Source organism: Heloderma suspectum, chromosome 10 (assembly GCF_057233095.1).
Source record: "Heloderma suspectum isolate Gila_16-S chromosome 10, 16-S_ref, whole genome shotgun sequence".
NCBI classification, from domain to species: Eukaryota; Metazoa; Chordata; class Lepidosauria; order Squamata; family Helodermatidae; genus Heloderma; species Heloderma suspectum.
This window is the reverse complement of record NC_139467.1, coordinates 40,718,962-40,741,916: the sequence shown is the minus strand read 5'-3', so window position 1 is coordinate 40,741,916 and position 22,955 is coordinate 40,718,962. Positions and strand designations below refer to the sequence as shown.

The 22,955-nt window shown below is 45.9% G+C and overlaps 1 protein-coding gene across 1 annotated transcript in view; it reads left to right on the top strand.

Moving 5' to 3' along the window:
- The window catches only part of COL9A2 (collagen type IX alpha 2 chain), a 106,660-nt gene that overhangs the window by 41,474 nt on the left and 42,231 nt on the right, over window positions 1-22,955 (top strand). Inside the window, exons 7-14 of the mRNA XM_084816360.1 lie at window positions 2,045-2,080; window positions 6,186-6,209; window positions 7,753-7,806; window positions 10,395-10,448; window positions 11,055-11,102; window positions 16,213-16,269; window positions 20,423-20,476; window positions 21,268-21,321. Coding sequence (XP_084672486.1) covers window positions 2,045-2,080; window positions 6,186-6,209; window positions 7,753-7,806; window positions 10,395-10,448; window positions 11,055-11,102; window positions 16,213-16,269; window positions 20,423-20,476; window positions 21,268-21,321 — 381 coding nt within the window. The remainder of the gene's footprint in view (window positions 1-2,044; window positions 2,081-6,185; window positions 6,210-7,752; window positions 7,807-10,394; window positions 10,449-11,054; window positions 11,103-16,212; window positions 16,270-20,422; window positions 20,477-21,267; window positions 21,322-22,955) is intronic.

Here is a 22,955-nt window from a genome sequence, read left to right as displayed (position 1 = left end):
CAGAAAAAAATATAGGCATCTTGGTTAGAATTTGATCCAAAGCTTGAAGGGCTTCAACATCTTCTTGTCATATCATAACATATCATATATCATCTTATCATCTTCTTTCTTTTATATAGATATGAAAGGAAGTATTTGTCTATATGTTCTCGATGGACTTGAACACTGTACATCTGATCGTTATGAAACTTCCAGGATTTGTTGTACCTTTATCTGGGATTGTTTTAGGCATAGTGAAAATTCCGTCTGCCATCTTGAAACCAAATGGTGGCCAATCAATTTTTTTAAAGATTTGCAGCTTCAATACCATTTGATTGATTTCAACCAAATGTGGCATGATGATTCAACATTGCAGCGAGCAAATTTTAACCATACATTTTCACCATATGACTGTCCATATGACTACAGTTATATTCCTGATCTTCCCTCTGCTGTTGGGCAGCCCCCCTCAGGGACAGTCCCCTTCCTCAGGGGGTTATAGGGGCGTACCATGACCATAGTGTAGGGGCTGTGCCTAAGGGTGTCAGTGGGCATGGCTTCACTCAGTTGGGGTGGGCACAATGTGTCCAACTCGGACAGCTGTGTAAGTTTGTTCGAAGGCTTCAGTGTATCAGTGTAAGGGCTATTCCCACCTGTGTGAAGCCAGGTCTGTTTGGTAGTAGGAAATAAAAGGAAACCATGGTGCATAACAATGCTGTTGCAGGGAGGGGTTGGGGAGGATTTTCACCTGGACTGCAGTGTGTGTGGGGGGGAGGTGTAATTGCTGTGGTAGGAGTGAAGTGGGATTTTGAATGGAATCATGCCTAGGAAGTGAAGGGTTGAATCCCCCTTCCCTATGTGCTGCAGCCCTGATAAAAATCAGGCCTTTTCTGTGCCTGCCATTAAATAAATTATTGCAACCCTGACCTGCTTTCTGATGACGTGCTTAGCATTATGTCTAGCCTATAAAAAGAGACAAGCTCCACTTAAGCTGCAATTGTACCCCGGACGGCTGGTGGTTCCTATCAAAAAGGGGTGCAAATTCCAGGCAGCAGCGGTGTCAGGCCCAATTTTGAAGCTGCTGACTGGCAATCGTATTGCTAAAGAAGGCAGGAAGCAAACCTTGCCCTATTTCTTTGTGTGTAGCTGTGTGAGGTGCTGCCTCCTCCTTTTCCTCCCTTCCTTTGTTGGCTGCAGAACCTCTTTCATTGCCCAGGGCTCCATTCTGCAAGAAGCTGTAAGAGGTTCTGTAAGCATATGCAGAGCAAGGCAAGAAGGGGGATGAGTGAGGAAGAAGAACAGAATCTTTCTTCTTACTGACCCCACTGTGGTCTCCACTCCATGTATAACCTGCCCCCCACGCCCAAATATATAAAAACTGGATGGCTCCTCAGTTTTGCAAACAGTATTGCATCTCTGCGTTTGAAGCCTGTACATTTTCAGCATGGTGCACATTGCAAAATATGCTGCAGGGAGCCATGGTTGGCTGGTGGGTGGGGTTTCCAACCCCTTCAATCTTGCCACTTGCTGATAATGGAGGGGAGAGGCATTTTTTTCTCTTTGGCAACTGAAAAGAGGGTTAGGTTTCACCACTGCACCTGTGCGGTGGTCCCTCTATTGACCAGCACAGGCCAGTTGCATCTTCTGTTCCCCTTGCTGTGGTTGCTGGTGGCCTTTACAGGATTCTGATAACAAGATAGCACAGGCTGGTCCTCTAAACACAAGAGGCAGTGGAGGCTGGTGGCTTTGATGTCAGTGGGTGATGAATCTGCTCTGTCAGTCAGAACCACTCAGAACTCTAAAGGAGTGCCTTTAGAGTTCTGACTGATTCTGAATGAAACCCAAAGCGGATTTACCGCCCCACTGACATTGGAGCCACCAGCCTCCACTGACAAGAGGTCGATTCTTAGCTTGTTGGAAGGTCAGGGCTGGGTCATTAGAGTTGAAATCTGGATCTGTCCCATGAAATCAGGCTGGTGGGGATATTAATTATTGAAAAAAAAGTTGAAGTTCATTTGTGTGCACCTTGCTAGTAAGTCTCTTTTTTTTTCTTGCATTGACACAGGGCCAGCCTGGACTTCTAGGACCTCCAGGGCTCCCAGTAAGTTTTTATTTCTTATTGCACGTGCTTGTCAAGAAAGTCCACCACAGAGAATGCATTGAGTTATACACAATGGCCTTTTTTGCACATAATGCTAAACCCAATTTAGTGTGGCGGGAGTGAGTATCAGGGTCTTGCACTCTCCACCACGCCCCCCTTCTTGTGGCACTACCACGAACAAGAGATAGGAAACTTTCACTTTTAAACTAGCCAGAGTTCGTCGTTATGTCTGAACGCAGAGGAACTATGGTTTGTTCCAACAACAAGCCAGGATTGAACTGTGGATAATGATCTTGACTTGTTAACAAAGCAGAGCTGAAACTAACCAGACTTCCCTGAGTTCAGATGTTAACGGGGAATGCTAGTTAATTTTTTATTTATTTATTTATTTATTTATTTCTATACCGCCCAATAGCCGAAGCTCTCTGGGCGGTTCACAAAAACTAAAACCAAACAGCACACAATAAAACAATTTAAAATATATAGAACATTAAAACCACAATATAACAATACAACCACAATAAAACCTAGCAGCAGTACAGGAGTTTAAAATACAGATTTAAATTTAAAATTTAAATTTAAAAAATACAGATTCAATTTAAAAATGGATGCTTTCAATCTCCTGTTTGCTGTCACGCTCGAGGAGGGGGAGCATATCAGCTTAAGGCTCACTGAAGCTCGTTCCTATAGTACTAAATTTTGGTTCTGCATAAACATGGGAAACAAGCCCTGGGTTCAAGCCTGCTCGAGGAGAGCAGTGCGTCTTTTTGGTCAGATGAGCAGTTTTCTTCCCTAGCCTAGGGGAATCCCATTCTTCCTGTTCGAAGCAAAAGCTGTTGGGCGCTGCCCTGATTGGATGGAAACCAGTGATGTCACTGATGATGATGATTAGCAGAAGCAGCATCAACAGGGGGTGGGAGAGGGGGCAACAACAAATGTACATGAATCAGCATTTGATTTGCTGGCTACTATGTCAAATGTCTTGCACAGGCAGGGGGAAGTTAGGAGAGGGAAATAGATACCCTAATACACAGAAGAACTATACAGGAAAGATCTGAATGTCCCTGATAGCCATGATAGTGCGGTCACTGAACTTGAGCCGGACATCCTAGAGAGTGAAGTCAAGTGGGCCTTAGGAAGCATTAGTAACAACAAAGCTAGCGGAGATGACAGTATTCCAGCCGAGCTATTTAAAATCCTAAAAGATGATGCTGTTAAAGTGCTGCATTCAATATGCCAACAAATCTGGAACACTCAACAGTGGCCACAAGACTGGAAAAGGTCAGTTTACATTCCAATTCCAAAGAAGGGCAACGCCAAAGAGTGTTCAAACTACCGCACCATTGCGCTCATTTCACATGCCAGCAAGGTGATGCTCCAAATCCTACAAGCTAGGCTTCAGCAGTATGCGAACCGAGAACTACCGGAAGTACAAGCTGGGTTTCGAAGAGGCAGAGGAACTAGAGATCAAATCGCCAACATTCGCTGCATCATGGAGAAAGCAAGAGAATTCCAGAAAAACGTCTATTTCTGCTTCATTGACTACACTAAAGCCTTTGATTGTGTGGATCACAACAAACTGTGGCAAATTCTTAAAGTGATGGGAGTACCAGACCACCTTACCTGTCTCCTGAGAAACCTGTACGAGGGTCAAGAAGCAACAGTAAGAACCAGACATGGAACAACCGATTGGTACAAAATTGGGAAAGGAGTACAACAAGGCTGCATATTGTCACCCTGCTTATTTAACTTATATGCAGAGTACATCATGAGAAATGCCGGGTTGGATGAATCAGAGGTCGGAATTAAGATTGCTGGGAGAATTATCAACAACCTCCGATATGCAGACGATACCACCCTAATGGCAGAAAGCGAAGAGGATCTCAAGAGCCTCTTGTTGAGGGTGAAAGAGGAGAGTGCAAAAGCTGGTTTGAAACTCAACATTAAAAAAACTAAGATCATGGCATCTGGCCCCATCACTTCCTGGCATATAGAAGGGGAAGAAATGGAAGCAGTGACAGATTTTACTTTCTTGGGCTCCAAGATCACCGCAGACGGTGACTGTAGCCATGAAATTAAAAGACGCTTGCTCCTTGGGAGGAAAGCTATGGCCAACCTAGACAGCATAGTAAGAAGCAGAGACATCACCTTGCCGACAAAGGTCCGTCTAATCAAAGCTATGGTTTTCCCAGTAGTAATGTATGGCTGTGAGAGCTGGACTATAAGGAAGGCTGAGCACCGAAGAATTGATGCTTTCGAACTGTGGTGCTGGAGAAGTCTCTTACAAGTGCCCTGGACTGCAAGGAGGTCAAATCAGTCCATCCTAAAGGAAATCAACCCTGAGTGCTCATTGGAAGGACAGATAATGAAGCTGAAGCTCCAGTATTTTGGCCACCTAATGCGAAGAGAAAACTCCCTGGAAAAGACCCTGATGCTGGGAAAGACTGAAGGCAAAAGGAGAAGGGGACGGCAGAGGATGAGATGGCTAGATAGCATCACGGATGCAATGAATATGAACTTGAGCACGCTCCGGGAGAGAGCGCAGGACAGGAAGGCCTGGCGTGCTATGGTCCATGGGGTCACGAAGAGTCGGACACGACTGAACAACAATAACAACAACAATGTCAAATGTCTTGCACAGGCAGGGGGAAGTTAGGAGAGGGAAATAGATACCCTACCTGGGGAAAGTGGAGAGGGTCTTGTCTACTGAATCAGCATTTGATTTGCTGGCCAGTATGTCCAATGTCTTGCAAAGGCAGGGGAAAGCGAGGCTCAAATGGTGGGAGAAAAAAACCACAGTGGTTCTTGATTTGTATTCATGTTTGTACATGCCTTAAGGGCATTTGTGCATAGGAGGCTTAAGGCTGCAATCCTGAATATGCTCATCTGGAAATAAGCTCTACTGAGATCATTGCAGCTCAGTGGTAGAGCACCTGCTTTGCATGCAGAAGGTTCCTGGTTTGACCCCTGGCATCTCCACATAGAGTGGGGAAAAACTCCTACCTGAAACCCTGGGGAGCTGCTACCAGTCTGTGTCGACAATACTGGGCTAGATGGGTCAGTATAAGTCAGCTTCCTGTATAAGGCAGCATCCTTTGTTCCTGTGGGGAAGATTGGGATGAAAACCACTTTTAAACCTCTACCACATTATGGTGTCTGATTTTAGGCTGTGGGTATATGGGTTTTAGACCCTGAGTATATGGGAGACGTTCTGGCAGTAGCTGTATTAGGATGTTTGGACCGGGAACAGGATGCAGGACATAACAGCTTCGAGGCTTCAGGGATTGGCCTTCTGGGAAGAAGGAGAAGGTTAGGCTATTAATATGAGTGAGGGTTGTTGCCCACAATCGTGCGACTGATGGCTACCAGGAAAAGAGCCTTCTCAGTAGTGGCTTCCTGTCTATAGAATGCCCTTCTTAGGGAGATCTGCCTGGCCTCTCACTGTCTTCATTTAGATGCCAGGTTAAGACCTTCCTCTTTAAGCATGCATTTAGGGTGAACTCCAACATTAGTCCTACTTAGAGTAGATCCATTGAAATGAATGGGACTTCAGTTAGTCATGATTACCTTAAATCCCGTTCATTTCATTGGGTCTACTCTAAGTAGGTCTTATGTTGGATTTTCCATTAATCTTTAATTTGTTGCTCTCCTTGTTAATTTTACTGCTGGCTCCTTAATGTTTTTAGGGTGTAATCCTATGAATGTTTAGACCAAAAAAGTCCTACAACTGTAGGACTTTTTTATGTCTAAAGTTGTAGGACTTTTTTTTTCTGTCTAAACATGCATAGGATTGAGCCCTTAATATTAAAAAAGTTTTTATTTATTTAATGTTGTATTATTTTGCTACTTTTATTGTTATTTTTTTGTTATTCTGTTATTGCTGTTTGGATTACACCCTAGAGGGTTTTTGCCAGTCAGGCAGTATACAAATCTAACAAATGAATACATAAAATATGAGGCTTCTTGGGAGGGGAAATGCAAGGAGCTCCTTTGCCTCTCTGAGATGTCTCAGCCTCAGCTGCAGCATTGACGTTTTCAGCAGTTGATTCTCCATTAAAAATAATAATAATAATTGTGATCCATTGTAGCTGTCTTCTTTTTTCAGGGTCCCAGTTTGGCAGGATCTCCTGTAAGTGCCTTTCATATGAGATTGGGTTCTGCTGGTGGGAGTGCAGCATGCTTGGTTGGTAGTGTGTGTGTGCGTTCTTTAGGGCTTCATCATATGGCTACTGTGCAAGGCAGCAAGGGCCCAGGATTCAGTGCAAGGGTGTTTCACTGATTTGGCAAAAGCACCAAAGGATGTCACATCAGTGCGGCTACTTGGAAGAGAGACCTTGGGCAAAGCTTTACACCAGGAGTGGGGAACCTGCAGCCCTCAGCTTAATCTAATGTAGGTGTATGTGTGTATGTTGGGGGCGGGGGGAGCCCAAAAGGAGAGAAGGAGGGTGGGAGGGGAAAGAATTGAGGGGAAAGCTGAAACAGGCAGACATGTGGAAGGGTGGGGCAGAAGCCCTCTGCCACCAGTCACTTCAGACCTCTGGCAAGGAAGAAAGAACATGACTGGGGGCAGAGGGGAGCCCCCTGCAAGTGATCAGTTCAGACCTCCGACAAGAGTGATCTGCCCCTCCCTTGACAGCATGCTGGGCAAGAAGGAAGGTGGGGTTGGGGTGAGGGAGAGAAAGAGAGCCCACTTTGGGCTCTGGCCTCATCCACCACTGTAGTGCCCCCCCAAGAGATTATTCCTAGGGGAATGTAGACCCTGATAGGAAAAAAGTTTCCCCCTCCTCTGTTTAAATGCAACGGATATTGGCTGAGAACAGGTGTGGCAGGAGACAAGGGAGGGGCCATGGCTCACAAGCAGAGCACCTGCTTTGCATGCAGGAGGGTTGAGGTTCCAGCCCTGGCATCCCCATCAGGTAGCCGGTGATGGGAAAGTGACCTCTCTCTCTGACTGCCTGAGACGTTGAAGAGCAGCTGCCAGAGTATTAGATTGGCCACTTATCTGACTCAGCAAAAGGCAGCTCCATATGTTTTTAAGTGCCCAGAATTCTGCTAGCCAAAGCAGAATTTTAGTCTCTTGGCTGGTGGCCAGAATTAGAAAATGCAACCCCAGAAACATTTCCAGATGAAGTCCCCTCTCACCCATCCCCGTCTCTCTCTCTCTCTGCTGTTCGGTGCCCACACTGGTCCTTTCCTGATGCAAGTGTGTTCACTTGCATAAATATTGCATCAGTGGGAGGGAGGGGTGCTGCATTTTTGCCATGGGCCAGTTCACCATTAGCTGGAGAGTGGCTGCCATCTCTCCTTCTTCCTTGCCAGCCAGGCAAATACTTTGCCAGAAGGGAGGTCTAAGCAGATAGTGGAGTCTGGTGGCTCCGATGTCAGTGGGGTGGTGAATCCACTCCGGGTTTCAGTCAGAGCCAGTCAGAACTCTAAAGGAGCTCTTCAGGGTGCACACTTCGGATAGCTCCTTCAGAGTTCTGGCTGGTTCTGACTGGAACCAGGAATGGATTCACCACCCCACTGACATCAGAGCCACCAGCCTCCACTGCCAGCAGAGCTTGTATGGGTGGAGTAAAGCTGTTCTTCGCATACTTCAGTGTGTTTCCCTTTTGCGTAGAATCCATATGATTTAAAAAGTCTATTGTCCTGTCTCTGTTTCGTTCCGAAAGGGCCCACCAGGTCAGGTTGGACTCCCTGGAGAAATCGGAGCTCTGGGACCCAAGGTAAGGGATCCAGCCAAGATGCATGAATACGCTTTGGGGCTTGCTGGATTGTCCAGGCCAGTTCTGGAATCAGAACCTGGTTACATTTTATTATTACAGTCATCCAGGGCAGTTTCTTTGGGGGGTGAACAGGGCAGCCACTTTGAGCTCCAAATTCTAGGGGCACCAAAACAACCCGCTCCAGAGGCGGTGGTGCTCCACCGTCTCTTCTATGCTGACTGCCCATGCGTTCATGCCTCCCAGAGAGCCCCCATGCCTGCCCAGTCTCTCACTCTGAGGACTCTCCCAGAGTGTGAGATGGATCAGGTGGGCGGGCTCTTTGGAGAACTGGCCAGGCCCAAATGCTACACTTCGAGGGGTCCTTCCTTAAAGTGAGGCATTCTGATTGAGGTGTCTATGAAAACTGCCTGTGCTGCCTCCAGGGCCACCTTACCCAGAATGCCTCACTTTAAGGAAGGACCCCTTGAAGCACAGCCTAGAGGGGAAGGCAGGCGGCAGGGAGAGTACAGAAAAAGAGGAGGAGGATGGTGGCTGGAGAAGAAGAGGAGGTTGGAGCAAGGGTAGGGTGGTGCTGGCAGTGACTGGTGGTAAAGAAGAGATGGGCACAGCTGGGGGATGGAGAGAAGACGGTGGGTGGCAACATGTCCACTGGGGCACGAAAATGCCTAGAGTGCCAAAATAACTAGAGACAGACCTGCTGCCATCATGTCGGAAGTAGCCATGTGGAAACCAGGCTCTGCCTGTTGAGAATTTTGAAGCTGCCTCAGAAATGGGCAGAGAAAGCTGGATCAAAGGCAAATACACACAGCGGTCAACACTGCTGGCCACCTTTCTCCACCCCTGTTATTTCTTGATGCTTCTCTCTCTCCTTTAGTGGCTAATAGTCCCTCCCTCTTCCCCTCTCAACCCCTAATGAACGTTAGTCACTAAAAAAGAGAGAGGCTGCAACTGCATGCAACAACACCCTAGAATTCTGGAGAATTCTGGCTTATCGTGAATTAGCTGCATGCTGATTTGCTGCCGCTTTGTTTCTCTTCACTAGCACGACTGCTAAACAAATCAGGAAAGGTTGTTTAGTATGTCATCCAAAGCGGGGATCCTGCCTTGTTGCTCCCTTTACAAGCCAGAATTGCAAACCAGAGTTTGTTCTTGGTTTATGACCCCTGGCTTGTTGAGGAGCAACAAGCCAGGATTCCCAGTTTGGATGACATGCTAAACAATCCCTTCCTGGAATGTGGCCATAAGATAAGCAGAGATAAACAAAAGACAGAGAGAGAAAGGCAGCCAGGAGCTTCACGATTGCCTTCAACTTTCTCTGACAGTCTCCGGGGGAACTCTCAGAATTCTCAACTGGTCAGAGCCTAGCTATTTTACATGCAGTGACTGTAACATGTAGCCAGGTCTAAAGATGAAATGTCCCGTGGAATCCAGAGCTACTGTGGTTTATCTTTTGCATGTTTATATTGTCCTGCACAAATAGCACAGGAGGACAAGGGGCAGCAAGTGTATGTAAATGTTTACATAAATAGATGAGTGGCATTTCCCCTCTATCTGAAGGGCTTACGTGGTGAGACGAATAGGGACCCAAGAATAGACAGAAAGATGTCATTGTAAAATGAAAGCAGCCAAATCCCTTCCCATTCATTTCTACTTCCTCATCCTGGTCCCTATCACCAGGGCTGTGTATGCTTAAATAATTAAATTTCCATGCCAAATTCTGAGTCGAGGGGAGCTGAGATTTTGCAACCTGCACAAAGCATGCAAATTTAGGTTTGCATAAATAATTTAAATTAAATACTGCACAGTTTATCCTGTAGTTTATTTATGTTTACTATTCTGCAAAGTGTATCCTTTTTCTGTCGTTAGCCACGAAGAGGGTAGGGTGGAGGAGTTGCGCAGGGCACCAAAACGTGCCCTTCACCCCCCCTTCATTCAGTAATCACTTTGGCTTCATCAGACACACACTAAGATTTCCCTCCACATGTTTTCAGACATGTTTTTGGAAACATAAGGACTAGAAACTTACTTTTCTTGTAAAATGTAAGCTGTGCTTGTCAAGTACTACATTCTGTGCTTTCTCTGTGCTTCTTCAGAATCGTGGCCTAGAGACAATGTTGCCTCTCCATCCTAGTCACAATGTTAATACTCCTTTTGTTCCTCTTTTACTGAGTGGCTAAGCTGTCTCTGTTCCTATCCTCTGCCAAGCCATTTCTTACCAAAGGGAGATCCTCTGTTCTCTCCTTTAACCTTCCTCTCCCCAACCCCATCATAGCCACTACCTTTCATTCTTTACTACACCCTGAAGTTTATGTTACCTTACCACCAATCAATGCCCCCTGGCCTTTGGGTATCACCTTTTTGTGTTTGGATCTTCATGTCTCCTACTGGTGGCTATCAGTGGCTCATGCTAAAAAAAAAGTGGGGGGATGACCTCCATTTAGTGCCTTCTCCATGCCTAGGGACTGTGGATGCTTGCTGTGGCAGTATTAATTCAGAAATGATCTGTTCTGGATTGCTTTTTGACATTTTGCTGCCAGCTGTCAAAATACGTTCATGGCTGGAATGCATTTGTGGCTTCTCTTTTTTAGGGGGAACGTGGACCAGACGGACCGCAAGGGCCTCCAGGGCCTCCCGGGAAGCCTGTACGTTTAATTTCTACTATTTTGGGTATTTTACACCGAGGGGGAATCACTCGGGAGTAGCACCTGGCTAACGACAGATCACAGTGTCCGTGATGCAGTGTGGCTCTGATAAGAGCCAGTGTGGTGTGGTGGTTCGAGTGTTGGACTGGGACTTGGGGAACCTGGGTTCTAGTCCCTATTTGCTTGGCCATGAAACTCATTGGGTGACTTTGGGCCAGTCACAATCACAGACTGTCAGCCCAACCTACCTCACAGGGTTGTTGTTGTGAGGATAAAATGGAGAGGAGAAGGATTATGTACGCGGCTTTGAGTTACTTGGAGGAAAAAAGGTGGGATATAAATGCAATAAATAAAACAATAAATCAAAAGTTTGAATAACCGTGGAAGAATTGCTCACCTCACAGTGACCTTTCTCTCTGCAATTTCACCATCCACACTCATTCATGGCTCTGTTCCAGGCTGAAAAATCTGTTTGTTACAAAACTGTGGGCCTTGACTGAGCCTTAGCTCTTTTCCTCCTGCTAAAAATGAGGCGTGATGCTCCTCTCTCAACTGGATAATGTACCTCATTTCCGGATATTTGATTGTTTCTTATTCCTTCTCAAGGGTCCTGTTGGTCGCATCCAAGGTGTTGAAGGCAGTGCAGATTTCTTGGTAAGGAGGATTGCATTTACAGTCTGCTTTCCATTTCACAAACAGAGCCTGTCTTGCATCCATTGCTGGAAAACTGCAGAGTGCAAAAAAATCAGTGCATTTGCAATTTCGATATGGATTTCTTCGTTAGCATAAACCTACCAGATGCTTGAGGTGCCTGGAGGTTTCTGCTCTGACATTCATGTAAGGGTGGCAGTGTGCATGTCTTTCACCACTTAGAATTCATGGTGTTTGGCATGCATGATACATGACATGCTGTATGCAGGGGCATGTTAAGGACATAAGAAGAGCTCTGCTTAATCAGTCTAAAGCAAGGCTGGGGAACCTTGAGCCTGCAAGTCAAATCTGAACATTCAGGCCTGTCAGTCTGGACTTCCGGTTATACCTCTCACTGGCCCTGCTCCAGCTTATTACTGTTATTTACTCTGTCTTGCTCTGTCCCCGAACTGCAAAGCTAATAAAAGGAACCTTGCATAAGTTGGGGAAGGAGAAAACCTATATGAAAATGCCTGTCTCCCCTTAGTTGTGTATGGAGCAAAGGTAAGAGTCACATCCATAACTCTGCTGACTTTTGAAATGGCCACACCCATTGCTGTGATATGGATCCTGGCAGGTTTTGACCAAGGTAATGAAGACCTTGACAAGAAAGGGTTTCCCACCCCAAAGGTTGCCTTAGCTCAGTGTTCTACTTCCAGCAGCGGCCAGACAGATGCTTCTGGGAGCTCATAAACAGAGTATGAGGGTAAGAGCCGTTCCTGTTTGGAGTTTTTAATTGTTTTTGAGCATCTGGTACTCAGAGGTATGCTGTCTCTGAACATGGAGCCCCTATTTAGCTATCGTATCTGTTGATGGGTGTGCCCTCTGTGAATTTGTCTAATCTGCCTTTTTTAGCCCAGTGCCCATCACCGCATGGGGCAGGGGTGCGGAACCTGTGGCCTGCAGGTTTAATCCATCCCACACTGATTTCCCCAATCTGGCCCGTGGAACCTCCTGGGAAGTGAAGGCTGGTGGCTCCGACGTCAGTGGGGCAGTGAATCCGCTCCGGATTTCAGTCAGAACTCTAAAAGAGCTATCCAAGGTGCTCCTTTAGAGTTCTGACTGAAACGCAGAGCAGATCCACCGCCCCACTGACGTCGGAGCAACCAGTCTCCACTGCTCTTCCCTGTTGTTGTTGATCTGAGATAGGAGAGAACAGTGTGGCTGCAGGTGGTAGGTTCTGGTTCTGGGAACAGCGGCTGCTCTTCCCGGCACCAGCCAAGTTGCTTTGTGCAGCGTGTTGCGCCTCGCTGGGTCAGGCACTGCTCCTCTGGTTGCTGTACAAGTCCCCTTTCCTTTGCTGGGAGTGGGCCAACCCACACATCCCAACATCGTTGTGACAGTGAATTCTGCAAGTTGTGTGTTTTTGTCCATCCTAAATCTCCTGCTCATCCGTTTCATTGGGGGACCTTAGGAACATAGGACCCTGCCTTATACTGAGTCAGACTGTGGGTACGTCTAGCCTAGTATTGTCAACACTGACTGGCGGCAGTGGCTTTCCAGGGTTTCAGGCAGAATTCTTTCCTAGCCCTACCTGGAGATGCCAGGGATTGAACCTAGAACCTTCTGCATGCAAAGCAGGGGCTCTGCCACTGACCTATGGCCCCTCCCTAAATAGGAACACAGGAAGCTGCCTTACACTATGTCAGACTATGGGTCTGTCTAGCCCAGTATCGTTGACACTGACTGGCAGCAAAGCCTCTCCAGGGTTTCAGGCAGGATTCTTTCCTAGCCTTATGTGGAGATGCTGGGGATTGATCCTGGGACCTTCAGTGTGCTCTACCACTGAGCCCCAGCCCCTCCCTCTTAAATTCCAGTGTTACGAGGAAGACGGAATGTCTCTGTTTTCAAAAGGGAAAAGGGTATTGCTGGATGTACCTGGAAGCCTGCAGTTCAAGCACGGATGCCTGCATTCTATTTATGAATCACTTCTCGGCCCACAGACACATGAGGCAGTATTCAAGAAGGGTGAAGCTTTGTATTAAATGAAAACACATATAAAACTCAACAAGATTGCCAGCAAAAAGCAGTGGCTCAAATATACCATAAAATAGTTCAAAACCTGTCTTTTACTAAAAGGACGGGCTAGACCAGCTTCCTGAGGCGCAGCATGAAAACCGACAGCAGCCTGACTGGATAAAATCAGCTGTAAGAGAAGGACAATAAAACCGCAGCAATAAAAATATAACAATATTATGAGCAAACAAAGGATCCTTCGCTTGGAGGCTCTGCAGCACGTGCGTTGCATGCAGAAGGCAGTTCAATCCCCAGCACTGCCGGATAAAAAAGACCTCAGCTAGCAGTGCCGGGGAAAGCCTCTCTCCGACTGAGGCCTGGTGCCAGCCAGTAGAAGAAGCCATAGCAGATAGATAAGACCAGTCGTTTGACTCCACCTAAGGCAGCTTTAAATGTTCAAATGGTCCAATGCTAACACACCAGTGGTAGGGAACCTTTTTGGGCCATGGGCCCATTTTTATTATTACTATTTATTACATTTCTATACTGCCCAATAGCCAAAGCTCTCTGGGTGGTTTGCAAAGATTAAAAACATTAAAAATACAGTATATAGAAACTAAAAGCCATTTACATAAAAAACACATGAGCAGACAATATACACAAGAGAACATATATCTAAAAAAACTTCAAACAAGCCATCTTGTTGTTTTCTGGGACAAATTCAAGGTGTTGGTTTTGACCTTTAAAACCTTATATGGTTCTGGCCCAGACTATCTTAAGGAGCACCTCCAGCAACACCAGACAGGCCACTTAACAAGATCAGCCTCGGATGGCCTCCCCTCTGTCCCATCAGCCAGGACAGCTAGACTGGTGGGGATGAGGGAGAGGGCCTTCTCTGTGGTGGCCCCCACTCTGTGGAACTCCCTCCCTAGGGAACTCCGCCATGCCCCCTCTTTAATGAGCTTCCGCCGCACATTAAAAATGTGGTTGTTCCGGCAGGCATTTGGGGTGGGTTAGGGTATTTTAGAAAATGTTTTTACTGTAGTATTGTTTTAAACTGTTTTGTTATATGCTTTGTACATTGCCCAGAGTGGCTGGGTGACCAGCCAGATGGGCGATTAATAAATTTAATAAATAAATAAATAAGAAACCTCAAGCAAGCAACCGTAACCATAAGTCAGTCCAGGACTGATTAAAACCCATCATGTGCTGCCAAATGCCTGGGGAAAGAGAAAGGTCTTAACCTGGCGCCGAAAAGATAACAATGTTGGCACCAGGCAGACCTAATCGGGGAGCTCATTCCACAGATGGGGGAGGGTACCACTGAGAAGGCCCTCTCCATTGTTGCCACCTTCCAAGCTTCCCTCAGAGAGGGCACCCAGAGGAGGACCTCAGATGCTGAACGTAAAGCATGGGTCGGTTCATTTAGGGAGAGGCGTGCCATCAAGTATGCGGTCCCAAGTCATGTAGGTTATAGGTTTATAGGTTAAAACCTGCACCTTGAATTGCGCTCAACAGCATATAGACAGCCAGTGCAAGCGGGCCGGAGTCGATCTTACACATGCGGACCTTCTTGTCCCAGTTATCAATCTGGCCGCTGCATTTTGCATGAGCTGCAGCTTCTGAACCGTCTTCAAAGGCAGTTCCACGTAGAGCGCATTGCAGTAACCTAACTTAGAGGTTACCAGAACATTGACAACTGAAGCCAGGTTATCCCTGGCCAGATAGGGGTGTAGCTGGGCCACCAGCCAAAGATGGTAGAAGGCACTCTGTGCCACTGAGGCCACCTGAGCCTCAAATGACAAAGATGGCTCAAGGAGAACCCCCAAGCTACGAACCTGCTCCTTCAGGGGGAGTGCAACCCCATCCAGAACAGGTTGAGCACCCTCCATCTGGTCAGCAGAACCGGTCATTTGGTAACTGGGTGGCCAGCCAGATGGGCGATTAATAAATTTAATAATAATAATGATAATAACAACAACGACTGCGGAAACTGTTGTGGGCACCATCACAAAATGGTGCCATGGGAGACATGGCTAATCACAAAGGACACTTAGGGTGCAATCTTATGGCCGCTAGACAGTGTCTAGAAGGCCATAGGATTTTTTGGTTTCTGGGAACTGAGCTTGGAGCCAGGGCTCCGAGCTTGCTTCCTAGAAACCTCACTGTCCATCCCGCCGCCTCGTAGGCAGCGTGGTTTGCTGCCATCTCTGTGCTCATAAGAGCAGCATGGAGCGGGCGAAAAGGGGGAGTTCCCGTGGGCGGGGCGGGAACCGTGGAAGTGTCGTTATGATGCTTCCTATGTGCCGTCCGGCCTGCCCCCACCCCCGCTCCGATGTGCCCCAGCTAGATAGCCAAAATCGGCCATCTAGCCACAAATGCAGGGCAGCTGGAGCGTGGACAAGAGGATCCCCTCTGTGCTCTGCCTGTCTTGCATTGGATGGCTGTCCGACTGTCTCCATAGGATTGCGCCCTTAACGTGCCCAAACAACTGAGTACGAGGGCCCCAACACTTGTTATTAGTGTTTTTTCCCTTTTTCCTTAGTGGAAATCAGCTGGCAAGCCACCCATCCTCTTCATTTCCTAAGAATGCCTATGACCCCTTTTGTGGCCCAGAAGCATTCATGGGAAATGAAGATGGCCGTGCTGCTGGCTGTTGCTTTGTTTGGTAGCTATCCCAGCTGCCAATAACAAAAATGGTTAATTAAAAAAAAAGTGGGAGGGGTAGGGGGGCGAATAATATTGTTGTGTTTTTAATTGTTTTAACCGTGTTTTAATGTATTTGCTAATTCTTTTTTTTTAATAAAGTTTTATTGATGATTGTAAGCTGCCTTGAGTGCCATTTTTAGTAGAACGTCGGGGTACAAATCAAGTCAATAAATGAACAGGGCACTTTGGTGGGTCACGTTGGCTGTATATTACTGGTGGAGGGTGGTGGCTCTGATGTCAGTGGGCCCTTTTTTCATCGTCACCACCAAATTTCTTCTTGGCTGAAAAGATCTATAATTTGTGAACCGCCCTGAGAGCTTCGTCTATTGGGTGGTATAGAATAAATTAATGAGTGAATAAATAAAATAATTTCCTCTTTCTCCCCCCACCCCCTGGTCTCCCCATACAGTGTCCAACCAACTGCCCTCCTGGACCCAAAGGCCCTCAGGGCTTAACAGGCTTGAAGGTAAGGATTAAGCTCCTTTACATTTTGTTGTGGTGTTTGGATAGTGGTAATGGTGACTTCAATTAGTTTAGAATCATGGGAAGCTTTTCTAGGATAAGCCAGCAGAGGCTGGAGCAATGTCAGTGGGGTGGTGAATCAGAAAGAAGTTCTATCTAAGGAGCTCCATACCTTGGATAACTCCTGTAGAGTTCTGACTGGTTCTGACTGAAAGCCGGAGCAGATTCACCAACCCACTGACATTGGAGCTACCAGCCTCCACTGGGATAAATTAATCAAGCCACATACTCATGTGTGCTGAATTTAATTAAGTGAAATTAGCTCTTCTTCTCAGCTTCTACTGTCACTAATACTGATTAGAATTTCCCACTGGTTGAAGCAGGGGTTCAATCACTCATGAATCACCCACAAAGAGGACAAAAGAGGACAGTGATTTGCATAAAATGTGTGTATGCTGTTTATTTGTTTATTTAATAGATTTATATATCACTGAACATATTTATAGTATCTCTAAGTGGTTCACAAAATACATAATAATCTACATTAAAATACAATTAAATACATAACAAATTGGTAAAATATTAATAAAAACATTAAAATCCATTAAAATCTATTAAAACAGCACCATAATTACAAACAAACAGAACATTTGGGCAGAACATTCACTCAGGGAAAGCCTGGGTAAAGAAATGGGTCTTTAATTGGCGCCTAAAGCATGATACAGTTGGTGCCTCCCCAAATACCAGGGGGGAGTCATTCCATAAAGAGAAGGGCCACTTCCTGGTTGCTGCGAGATGGCAGCCTGCAGGTTGGGGTAACACCAGCGAGATCTCCTCCAATGAGCTTAATCATCTCACAGGTCTGCATTGCCGAAGGTGATCTACCATGATACATTATTTATATGTATAGATACACATTTAGAAATAATAGAAATGGAAATACAGTCCGTCTTACCATAGTGTGGAAGCCTGTGACCAGGTGAGCTGTGTGGCTGCCTGTTTGGTCTGCTGTCCAGGTGTTACCTGTTGATGGGCAACAGTTCTGATGGTTTTCTACCTTTAAATCAGAATTGGGCAGGGCAGCCCTTCAAATAGAGGATTGTCTTCTGTAAAAGAGGACACATGACCACTCTATTCAAGCTTGAACAGTAACAAGAAATGAGAAATTAAAGCAGCATTAAAATACCTGAGTATAAATATGAAAACAACACAACTAAGACCAGCAGAATAAAAGAAGAGCATCTACTAAAACCAATCCCATTAAAAGAACATCCAGCAGATAAAAACACTTACAGCCCTAAAGCCTTCTTATAAATCAATGAGGAAACTCTAAGACGAGTAGTACTTACGACCAGAGTAAGTATGGATCTGTTTTTCACGCCTCTCTCGGTATTACATCCTTTTTTACGCCAGTAAGAGAGAAATGTGTAAAAAACAAACAGGTTATTTCCTAATGTCAGCCACAATAAGTATCAGTTTGCTCATAAATTGTCCATTGACATAATAGGATGACAACTCAGCACTGGAAGAACAGCAGTAGGAAACACCTGAGCTAGAACCAGATGGAACCCTCAGCTGCCCCCATGTGGTACCAGTTCTGGACTAGCCCTGCTCACCCAAGCTTCCCATTGAGCCCTCCCAGACAGGAAGGGCTATAGAGGGCTTCCTGCTTGAGCTGGGAATTTGCCTGTGGTCAGTGGAGGCTGGTGGCTCTGATGTTAGTAGGGTGGTGAATCCGCTCTGAGTTTCAGTCAGAACCAGCCAGAACTTTAAAGGAGCTATCCAAGGTCTGAAGCACCTTGACTGAAAGCCAGAGTGGATTCTCCACCCCTTTGACATTGGAACTACTAGCCTCCACTGTGTATGGTGTATTCTTTGGCTCTGCTTCCCTGGCACAACTCCTGACTCCCAGTTCTCAACTTCTCTCTGATGGCTGCCAACATCAGCTTTGTCAAAGGCTCCTTATAATAGGAATGGCGCAGTGGGTGGGGTGTTTGGTGAGGATGCAGGAGAGCCAGGCTCAAATCTCTGCTCGGCCATAAAGCTCACTGAGGCAGCAAGCAGCTATATCTCAATCTAATCTAGGACCTGGGGTTGTTGTGAGGCAAAAAAGGCCACTTAAGGGGCAGCATCCAGTGTGCCCCATGCACCATTGGGATCCACCTCAAGCTCAACAGGAAGTGAATGCTCCCTAATGCAACTGGAAATACGCTGAAACCCTTGTTTCTCGAATGGGCTCTCCCACATTGGAGGCATTCAAGACAAGGCTGGACAGCCACCTGTCAGGGATGCTCTGACTTGGATTGCTGCATTGAACAGGGGGTTGGCTTCGATGGCCTTGTAGGCCCCTTCCAACCCTACTATTCTATGATTCTATGAATGGAACAGGTCAGCAGAGCTCACAGAAGGGAGCTCCTTTGCTCTGTCCTCTTCCGGAACTGAATGTTTCGGCTTGTTTCTGGGGTTGCTCTAGGAAGTGCTAAGCTTCCTGTTGTGTTGGTGGTAAGTCCCACTGGTGCAACGTAAGCAGCGGAAGCGCACAGGCAGCATTGGATACTGTGCATGGAAAGGTGGTTCACAAATGTTATTAACAAAAGCAACCCAGAATATTATAGCACCATAGAGGCCGTAACACCTTTGTTATGGGATAAGCTGTTATGATCGAGACCAGGGATGGGCAGAAGGTAGATCTCCAGATATTTTGGACTTCAGCTCCCAGAAGCTTCTGCCAGCATGGTAGGAATGCTGGGAACTGAAGTCCAAAATTTCTGGAGATCTGCTTTCTGCCCACCCCTAGTCTAGAGTCCACTTCATCAGATGCAATGGTGATGGGGACTTGAGTCCACAAAAACGCATGCTGTAATAAACTTGTCAGACTTTAAGGTGTGACAAGACTCATGGTGTTTTTGTTGCAACCAACTAATGTGACTCTCCCCCAGCTCAGTATTATTACATAATCAATAGGGCACACAGGACTTTGTTGACTTTCTCCCTCCAGTGGTGACTTGGCTTACATAGAAACTGTGGTGCTCCATCCTTCCTCTGTTGTGGTTGCCAGGCTGCAAAGTAATAGGCATTTTCTCTGATTGCCTGTAGTGATGGTTGCTAGGAAACACTATGGAGTTTCCTTGCATTGTGGCAGGGCTGGCCCAAGACATTTTGCAGCCTGAAGCAGAGTAGCAAATGGCACTGCCCCGCCCCCCCAAGACAAAGTGCAGAGTACCCAAGGCCACCCAAGTTATTTTGGCACCTGAGGCAGAAAATCCCACAAGTGCTTCTCCCCCTCTTTGACGGTAAAAAAATTACAATAATACATTCAATGACTAACTATTGTCTGCCTTTCATGACACCAAGAATCTGTTGCCTGAGACAGCCACTTCACTCTGCCTCAGAGTTGCTCCCCCAAGCAACTCAGAAGATGTGTTCTCTATTCTATCACGGGGTTTTGTTTGCTAGGATATGCATCACACAAAAAATAGATGCAATAACATTTGCATATGCTTTTTTATATGTATAGGTGCAGATTTAGAAATAATGACTACAATGAAAATAGAAATGCAGTGCGTCCCACCATAGTGCGGAAGACTGTGACCAGGTGCTCTGTGTGCCTGCCTGTTCAGTCTGCTGCTCAGGTGCTTAGAGGTGATGGATAACAGTCTTATGGTTCTCTCTCTTTCAACTGGAATTAGACATGGCAGCCCTTCAAATGGAGGATGCCTGCCTTCAAATAGAGGGCAGCCCTCTGGCAGCCCTTCAAACAGAGGACTGTTCTCTGCAAAAGAGGACACCTGGCCACCCTCCGCTCCATGAGTCTGTTGCTTCCTTAAATAAAAACTACACTGGCAATTTAGTTTCTTCATTGGGGTCACATTTTTATGTTTCAAAAGCATTTTAGTTTTCGTTCTCCTAAATGTGTCTTCAGGAAGACCATGAATGGAGAATGTCTGTACTTGAAGTTGTGAAGATGTATCAGTGTTTGGGATGTACTTTGCTTTCTGCGTTACTGCAAGTCTGCGAAGTGTGTGTGTTCAAAGCCTATGTAACCAGCGACAAATTCCATCTCAAAATGGTTGGAGAGGTGGCATCCTTGTTGAGGGAATGGTTTCCTGTGTGAGACTCAGGCAAACTTTGCTGACGTTGTCTCTCTTCCCCTTCAGGGACATAAAGGCCGTCCAGGAACCCTGGGGGAGCCTGGCAGACAAGGCAAGCCAGTGAGTATATATACATGCTCTGTCCCCCACTTCATTTCATCCCTCACTATATCTGTGACTGGTTTCTAGGAGAAAGGTGTGGCCTGGGAGGCTGGGGGGCAGGAAACCCAGGTTGATCACTGGAAGTCCACTCAAGTGGATTTGTGCCCAGTCCTGGCTATCTGATGAGTTTATGTATATAGTTTATACATGTTTGCAAACTTACTATGCAATGAATATGGACTTGAGCACGCTCCGGGAGAGAGCGCAGGACAGGAAGGCCTGGCGTGCTCTGGTCCATGGGGTCACGAAGAGTCGGACACGACTGAACGACTGAACAAGCAAACTTAAATCTGTTCTCACTTGCTTGAACTTTACAGTTTTCAGAAGTGTACACCTCTAAAATATCGTAATGTGTGAATCAGCCCTGAGTTCTGTGCAGTCTGAGATCTTCATTTTGCATGGTCTCTAGGCTAGGTGTTAGTAAAAGGAGAAGCAGAGAAAGAAAAGATGTGGGATGGAGAAGGGAAAAAAGGGCAGAATGAAGGAAGAGAAGACTTGAAAATAGTATAGCAAAACTGAGGGTGATGAGAAAGACAATCATATGTAATGGAAAGATGGTGGGGAAAGAACTAGGAAATTATGCTGTTTGAGTAGACGGGTAATATGTAGATTTTTCTAAATGTGATTCCATTCCATCACAGATTTAAATTTCTAATTCAAAGACCATCTTTCAAAACTGGTTTGGGAATTTTTGTTTCATGTTTAACTCTTGATATCTTCCCTTTATTTTGTTTTTAAAACTTCCGCAGGGCCCAAAGGGTGAAGTAGGCCTATCCGGAGAACAAGGCATTCCCGGCCCTCCCGTAACGTATTTATTTATTTATTTATTTATTCATTCATTCATTCATTCATTCATTCCTGCTTCTTAGCTTTACTGCTTTTGTTCTAGGGATTCTGTCAGTCTGTGACTAGGGGTGTAATGTGGAATCCTTTCAATAGCCTCACGTTAAATTCCCTTTTACCTGTTTCCTCTTTTAGCATGGTCAGTGAAATTATATTACGTACATTATAGATATGTTATTTCTGGACCCTTTTTCTAGAAACAGTAGTTTGTTCTTTTTCTGCATGTCAGGTCTTGCAGATAATTCCACCAAAGTTCCTAGCCCTAGTGCACCTGCCTGCATATGTCCCACATGTGGCACACACTGATACCATGAAAGGCAAACAAAACTACCAAATGCTCTACCAGTTTACAAATGTTTCCTTACCTGGTCACCTAGAGATGATCAGTAGTCGCCACAGGAACCAGACAAGTGACTGTTTACATCTCTGTGCCAGAAAAGTTGGGACTTTCATACAAAAGTTGGGATCTTCTCCTCCACACTCCGGCTGCCCTCATTTGCAGCTAGATGGGCGATTTTGGCTGTATAGCTAGGTGACTTGGAGCAGAAGGGAGGGTGGAGGCTGTGCTCTTCCGAGTGTGGAGCCAGGGACAAACCGCACTGCCTATGAGGGGGCAGGGAGGCAGTTTTCTGGGAACCAACCTCGGACTGCTGGCTCCAGGGTCGGTTCCCGGAAAACAAAAAATCCTATGGCCATCTAGCTGCTTTCTAGCAGCCATAGGATTATGTCCTAATATGGGCAATTTCAGGTTTGAAAAATCAGTATTGAATATATTTAAGGCTCTTCCCAAATTCCCGCTCCCCCGAGAAAATATGTTCGCTTTCCTCCTTTGTCCTGTAGCTCCCACTCTATGGATGCCAGATTTTTCAGAAGAAATACGTCTTTAGCTGGATGGACAAAATGTACTGCCAATCCAGAGGCTTTCGACCCCCTACCTAGAGTGGGGGCAGACGTTAATTTCTAACAGGGTTCTGGTATTCGCACCTTGCCCAGAAGGATTGCTTCCTACAAGAAAATGTTTAGGATCCCCTATGACTACTTTCTAATGAGAGGGATGCAACCAGCACATGCTCAGGAGAGGGACAGATGAATCTGCCAGTTTTGGCTTCTTTCACTGTCTTGTTTTTTCTAATGTTAAGTTTGGTTTGTCCTTATTTCCTAATTTAACCTGCCCCCCCCCCCCACTTTGAGGCATTTTGTGTGTATTTCTCCTAATACATGTATATACAATTTTGCCTAATATATGCATTTTGTGCTAGCAATTGCCCCTAAAATAATGGATTTTTTACCATTATTTTCACGAATATATACATTTTTGTGTGCATTTTCCCTGATACACATATTTTGCATGAATTTTTGATTGGAGAATTCCATTGCAAAGTTCAAAGAAGTGTGAATTTTGAAGAATGACTTAGATTTGGTTTGCATATAGCTTTGAAAATGCGAAATTAGGTAGGTTTGCATTAAAATGCAAACGGAATGAATTTCTCCCCCATCTCTAGTTCAAGGATGCTATATTTCATTGTTATTCCATATTCCAGGGCTGAGAAACAGATACTGAAATACATATTCTAGGACTTCACCTGATGAGTTC